Below are 6000 nucleotides of genomic sequence, written 5' to 3'. Positions count from 1 at the left end.
ACTAAAGCTCTCTGGTCTTGGTCCAGGTTGAGCTCATGCTGGACTCCCCAAGAGGAGGTTCGGAAGACTGCCCACTGAGACGTGGGGTAGAGGGTACCGGGCACCCCGGAAGGTCTTCAGGACGGGTTTCTGACTCCACCAGCAATCTCAGGAGGTCCACGATGGACGAGCACGGCCCTGGGCAAGAACCCAGCTGTAGAGTGCCAGACAGCACAGTGGACTGCTGACTTCCCAGTGTCAAAGCAGGCCTGACGGGGCGGGGTCACCACAGCAGCTGGGGTGGCAGCACCCAGGCCCACAGAGGCAGCAGGAGCAGGGGGAGTGAGGCCGAGGTGTCTGAGGCGCCTCCGCAGTCCTGGGCATTCTCCTGTGGACCCAGAGCACTCGCGGTGAGGTACCAGTCCAGGCAGAGGCGACCAGGAGACTGGGAGTCAGGAGGGAGGTTCTGGGACTAAGAGGGACCGAGGGCTGAGGGAGAGGGGAGTTCCAGCAAGTGGAGGGAGCCCTGGCCCCCCACCCCCTGCTTCTAGGAGAAGGAAGATGGAAGGGCTGTGGAGTTATCCTCTTAGAGTGACTGCAGGGAAGCCCGGCACTCTGGGAGCATCCTGGCTGTGGATTCAGCGTGTCTAGCAAGGACGACTAGACAAGGAGTACAAGAAGGACTAGCAAGGAGTACAAGAAGCCCAACTACGGTGTTCAGGGCTGGTCACCACAGTATTATGTGCCTAACGGTTTCCTCCTACCCGCCCAGACCCTGTGGATCCAAGTGCGATGGGGGCGATGTGGAGAAGCTGTGTTTAAGTTTGCCAAGGGCCTGGCCCCTGGGAGACCAGGTCTCATAAAAACACTGCCGGGTCCCTCCCTGCATGAATGGACATGGATGGGGGTTCCAGAAGTGCCCTCACAGCTGCACACTGGGTGTCCAGTGCTCTCAAGTCTGAAGGGTACAGGCTTGGGCCGAGGTTTGGGGATGAAGACCCCCCCAGCCCCCACCTCTGGATGGAAGGCATGGCAGGCGTCCGGGCGCCGGCGGAGCTTCTGGGAACGCATCCTGTCACACTTGACAGAGGCGTTATGTGCAGAGGTCACTGTTAAGGTGAACACAGCTGAGGCAGAGATGACGCTGGAGCCTGTGTGTGTGACAGTCTCTCAGTCGTGTTCGACTCTGCGACCCCAAGGGCTGTAGCCCGCCAGGCTCCTCTGTCCATGGGATTCTCCAGGCAAGAGTACTGGAGTGGGTTGCCTTTCCCTTCTCCAGGGGATCTTCTCGACCCAGGGATCGAACTTAGGTCTTCCGCACTGCAGGCAGATTCTCTACTGTCTGAGCCACCAGGGAAGCCCAAGAATACTGGAGTGGGTAGCCATTCCCTTCTCCAGGGGATCTTCCTGACCTAGGGATCGAACTCAGGTCTCCCGCATTGCGGGTAGATTCTTAACTGTCTGAGCCACCCGGGAGCCTCTGGGGACTCAGTTCTGGAACCTCTGGTGGGACTGGCTGCCTCACTGCCTTCTGGGGTCAGAGGTCAGCCCTCGGAACCGTGGGAAGGGCAGGGTGTTGGTGGTGAGGGTGGCTGGCCCCACCTCTCTAGATCTGAGCCCCTCGGTGATGACCCGCCCTCCACCCTCCCCCGCCCAACACAGGCTGGAGCCCCAGAGGATATATTTGACCTCCTCCGCCTCCCGCAGCACTGGCGGGAAGATGCTGCAGTCACAGGTGCGGTCCGTCACCAGGAGCAGGAGGTTGCTGCTGGGGACCTGCTGCATCACAAACGCCCTGAGGACACGAGAGAGGTTGGCCCGTGGAGGCTCCGAGCAGCCGGATGCTGGGCTTCAGGGAGGCTCTTCTGGAGAGGGCGCGAGGGCTTGGGGGCCCAGGTTAGCCCCCTGGTGGGAGGCAACCTGGTTTACATCTCCCACAAGCCTTTACAGCTGCCCTGCTCCTTTCTTAGCAGATTGGAGGGAAGGAAGCCCAGACATCTAGGGGGATGGGAGTCCTCACTGACGTCCGCGGGGAACACAGGCCTAAGTCAAGACTATCAAGTAAAGGCTGGTGTGGAGGGGCCGGCCCCCAGCGGGGTTACAGTGCTCAGGCTTGGCCACAAGGTGGCGCCCCAGGCCCACATGCTGCCTGACTGGGAGCCGGGTGGGTGCAAGCCAGTTGCAGTCACTGGCTCAGCTAGTGCTTTGGCCACTGACACTGCCCGTAGGCATTTCCTACGGGGTAGAGGACTTCATACCTGCACGTGCACACACACAACACATCCACGTGCCCATACACACGTGCACAACAGACTCACATGTACATATTCAACCTTCTTCATACCATACGAAGTTGGTATTATCCCTGTTTTGCAGATGGGAAAGCTGACTCCTCTGGGTAAAGTGATGCACCCAAGGTCACCAGTTCCTCTTCAAGCAAGTCTGTCTACTCTGAGGCCTTGGCTTTACCCACACTGTTCGCTGTGTCCACCCTGCCAGCCTCCGAGATAAGTGTACAAATAACTACATTCCTGTGAAACCGGCTGTGTGAGTCCTACAATGACTGCCTGCCTGCAAAAGATGGGCTGGCTGTGTCTGAGGCCAGGGTCCCAGGCGTCCCACTGGAAGGCAGTTTGCTTGTGCCCTGAATCTCAGGGACATCCTGGAAGCCCCTGGGGAGTGGCATGCTGGCAAGTGGACAGCCTAGGGGAGGCCATCTCCTCCAGGTGAGGATGGAACATCCCGGGGGTGGGCGGTGGCCCGAGGTCGGGGTGGGAGTGAGCAGCACGGAACTTTGAGCCAGGCCTCCTGGCCTCCCTGGGCCAGAGCCTGGCCTCCCCGTGGGAGCTCGGGCAGAGGTATCAGGTGCCCCAGCCACCCCTGAAACGTCCTCCAGCCTCCTGGTCCTCTGCGTGGACAGATGTCTAAGCGAGAGCTGGCCCTCCTTCCCCGAGTCTGCCCTGGCCTCAGGGCCATCTCTCCTGTCTGCCAACATGGACATTATGCTAGCCCTGTCCCCACCTGGCTGCCATGCTCTGGGCCGAGGCCTGTGTCCCTCCACCGAGGAAGCGGGCACAGAGGCCTTGCCATGGGGACCCCACCCGGCTCCCTCCCCTCCCCGCTCACTTCTGGCAGGCGCGGCACTCCACGGTGCCGTTGGCCTCCCGCACGGCCGTCTGGTGGACGAACACGGGGTAGGCGGTATCACAGGGCTGCAGCAGGTCCTGCTTCTTGTGCTTGTGGGCTGCGGAAACACGGAAGGGTGTGGACGTGGGGCCTCGGTCACCCTCGTAGGGGTGGGCCTCGACAGCCTGGGCAGTGTGGTCACTGCGCCAGGAGGAAGACGCTCCGTCCACTGGCAGATGGCAAGCCATCAGGACTTGGGGGGCGGGGGAGAGGGAGCAGCTGAGTGTGAGTGACGCCCTGGGTGACCCTGGGTACGCCTGGCTCTCTCCTCACAGTCAGCGGTGATGTCCAGGGCCTTGGAGGAGGTCAGGGTGTGGGGGGCCTGGGGGACGACAGCCCTGCTCCCTGTGGACGGTCCAGCGGGTGCTCTGCAGACACAGCTCCCGGACAAGCCGTGGGCCTCCCCCCGCAACTGACCCCATGGTCACTTAGAAGTGGGCGGGGGGCCCAGTGCCCAGACTTCCTGGACTCCTCAGTGGGGCCTGTGTGGTCACTCAAACGGGCTCAGAAAGGACTCAGCAAACTCAGAGGCCTGGCAGTTGCCCTGGAGGACCCATGTCCACTCCTGGGTGAGCAGATAGCTGTTCCCTGTGTGGGGCCTTGGCCTCTGGACCACAGGACACTGCCTTCTGGCGTCGTCAGAGCTATTGCCCAGAAGAGGGCTGGAGGGTTCCGTTTTCCCTGGGGCAGGGCTGTGATCGTGTGGGATGAGGTCTGGGCTATGCACCCTCCCCTAAGGAGCAAGGCTCTAAGTTGGGAGGGGCCTTCATTGTTGAGGAGTCCTGGAAGGAGAGAGGTTCCTGGGACCCTCCCAGCCCAGCACTGGGGCTCCTCGGCCGCTCTACTTACAATGATGGAAGACGGTCTTGGCTGTCCAGGATGTGTGGCCCAGCACGGGGTGGCGATGATGGTGATGATGGTGGTGTCACATGGTGTGGGCATGATGTCACATGGAATGGATGATGTCACGGGAATGGTCAACATCACATGGGATGGATGATGTCACATGGATGATGTCATATATGATGGATGACGTCACACGGGATGGATGATGTCACATGGGATGGATGATGGAACACGGATGATGTCACACAGGTCCGTGGTGTCCCGAGATGGTATGGCGTCACACAGAGGTGAGGGAAGGTGATGGAGAGGCCGACAGGACGGACGTGAGCAGTGGGCCCTCTGCAGTCCCCTCCCCACAAGTGGCAGCTGGAATGATGCTGGGCTCTGGGCTCTGGGCTCCCGCAACCGAGCACTCACCCTCAGCCCTGTGGTCCCCACACCAGGAGCCCCAGGCCCTCCACTCCAGCAGGAGCCTGTCGGATAGAAGCGGTCAGAGACCTGATTGCCCTCCTCACTGGTCCCCGGGCTGTCTGCCCCTCCCTGCAGGGAACCCTTGTCTGGAGGCTCCTGGGGTGCAGAGGCCCTCCCCTGGCAGCTGCATGTAGGAGGGGGCATTGTATGTGCCTGGCTGGTTCCACCCCGGACCTCAGCCTCCTCCTCTGGGGTTGTGGGGACCTCAAGCAGCTCCCTTCGAGGGGCCCCCTCATAGCCCACCCCTGCGTGAAGTCCCCAGCCCCTCACTCACAGCAGGAGCTCGTTCATCAGCCACCTGGTAGCCGACAGGATGGCAGAGATGGGCTGGGGGGAGAGGGGGTGCACTGTGAGCCCCGGGCTCCCCCCACCCCATCCCAGCAATGGGATCAGCAGAAAGCTGTTCTGGGAAATTCCTGCTGTAGAGCGGATGAGGGGATAATGCCAGTCATCACCCTGGGTGGCGTCTATGGGATCCCTGATGGGTTGTGGACCGTGCGGGGGTGAGGGTGGGAACCAGGCAAGAAGGCAGCTGCAGCTGTCCCTCTGCTGGAGCAGTTGCCCTGAGCCCCCCTGCCCTGTCAGATAAGATCTGGGAGGGAGCGGACTATGGGTGAGGGGGGGCAGTGGGAGAGGGCCAAGGTGGGCCCTGGTTCCTGGAGAGAAAGGGACAGGCCACCATCTGGTGGAGGGAAGCCCCGGGGGGACACTCACGCTGACCAGGGGCTGGGAGGCGCTGTGGTGGTGGGTTGGGGGTCTGCACATGGCCTGGTAGTCGTACATGGTCACTCTGAAGCCAGAAATGGGACAGGGTGAGTCCAGACCCCACCCGTATTCCACCCCTACCCTGCCCCGGGAGACTTTGCAGCAGGGTTTTCGTCCGCAGGTCAGAAAATGACATTTCTGGGCTCGGGCTGTTCAAAGACCAGGGACAGCAGACCTAGCTCTCCCTCTCAGGCGGACCCCAGCCCTTCCCACCCCCACAGGCCTCGGGCCTAAAGAGGTTGCTCTGCAGCCCTGGGGGTCCCTGTGTGGTTCTGAGGTTGGGATCTAAGATGCATCTGATCTGTTTAGCATCTGACCCTGCCTCCTCTCTATGTGTTCAGGGAGGGGGGTGCCTGCCCCACTTACTGGCTGAACACCCCCATGCTGAGCAGCTGGGTCACAAGCGCACCGTCTACCTCCCCCAGGAATCGGCCCACCTGTGAGGGCAAGAAGATGGGGAGAGGGAGGGACAGGGGGTTGCTCCAAGCTCCACACTTCACCTGCATCTGGGCTTCCCCTCCTGGGGCTTAGTAAGTATGTGTGGGGAGGTTATACTTTCTCCTCGGCCCTTCTGGGTCTAAGGGGGTCCTGGGTGTGTGGCCAGCCAGTGTGATGGGGCACCTCCAGGCCAGGCTGGCCGGTGAGGATGGACTTTCCCATCCGGGAGGTCCAGAGGAGGGGAGAGAGTGTCCAGACCCTGGCCCCACGGAGGCTGGGAGGGTGGGCGCTGAGGTATGAGCGTGTGCCTCGAAC

General features: G+C 61.6%; 1 protein-coding gene across 1 annotated transcript in view; it reads right to left on the bottom strand.

Moving 5' to 3' along the window:
• Positions 1–262: 262 nt before the first annotated feature.
• CACNA2D4 (calcium voltage-gated channel auxiliary subunit alpha2delta 4) overlaps positions 263–6000 on the bottom strand; it is a 70028-nt gene continuing 64290 nt past the window's right edge. The window contains exons 30-38 of the mRNA XM_055579685.1: positions 5614–5684; positions 5197–5272; positions 4757–4809; positions 4429–4484; positions 4015–4035; positions 3106–3223; positions 1662–1774; positions 994–1076; positions 263–367 (exon numbers count right to left, since the gene is read on the bottom strand). Coding sequence (XP_055435660.1) covers positions 263–367; positions 994–1076; positions 1662–1774; positions 3106–3223; positions 4015–4035; positions 4429–4484; positions 4757–4809; positions 5197–5272; positions 5614–5684 — 696 coding nt within the window. The remainder of the gene's footprint in view (positions 368–993; positions 1077–1661; positions 1775–3105; positions 3224–4014; positions 4036–4428; positions 4485–4756; positions 4810–5196; positions 5273–5613; positions 5685–6000) is intronic.

This window comes from Bubalus kerabau, chromosome 1, assembly GCF_029407905.1.
Source record: "Bubalus kerabau isolate K-KA32 ecotype Philippines breed swamp buffalo chromosome 1, PCC_UOA_SB_1v2, whole genome shotgun sequence".
NCBI classification, from domain to species: domain Eukaryota; kingdom Metazoa; phylum Chordata; class Mammalia; order Artiodactyla; family Bovidae; genus Bubalus; species Bubalus kerabau.
This window is presented reverse-complemented; position numbering and strand designations above follow the sequence as displayed.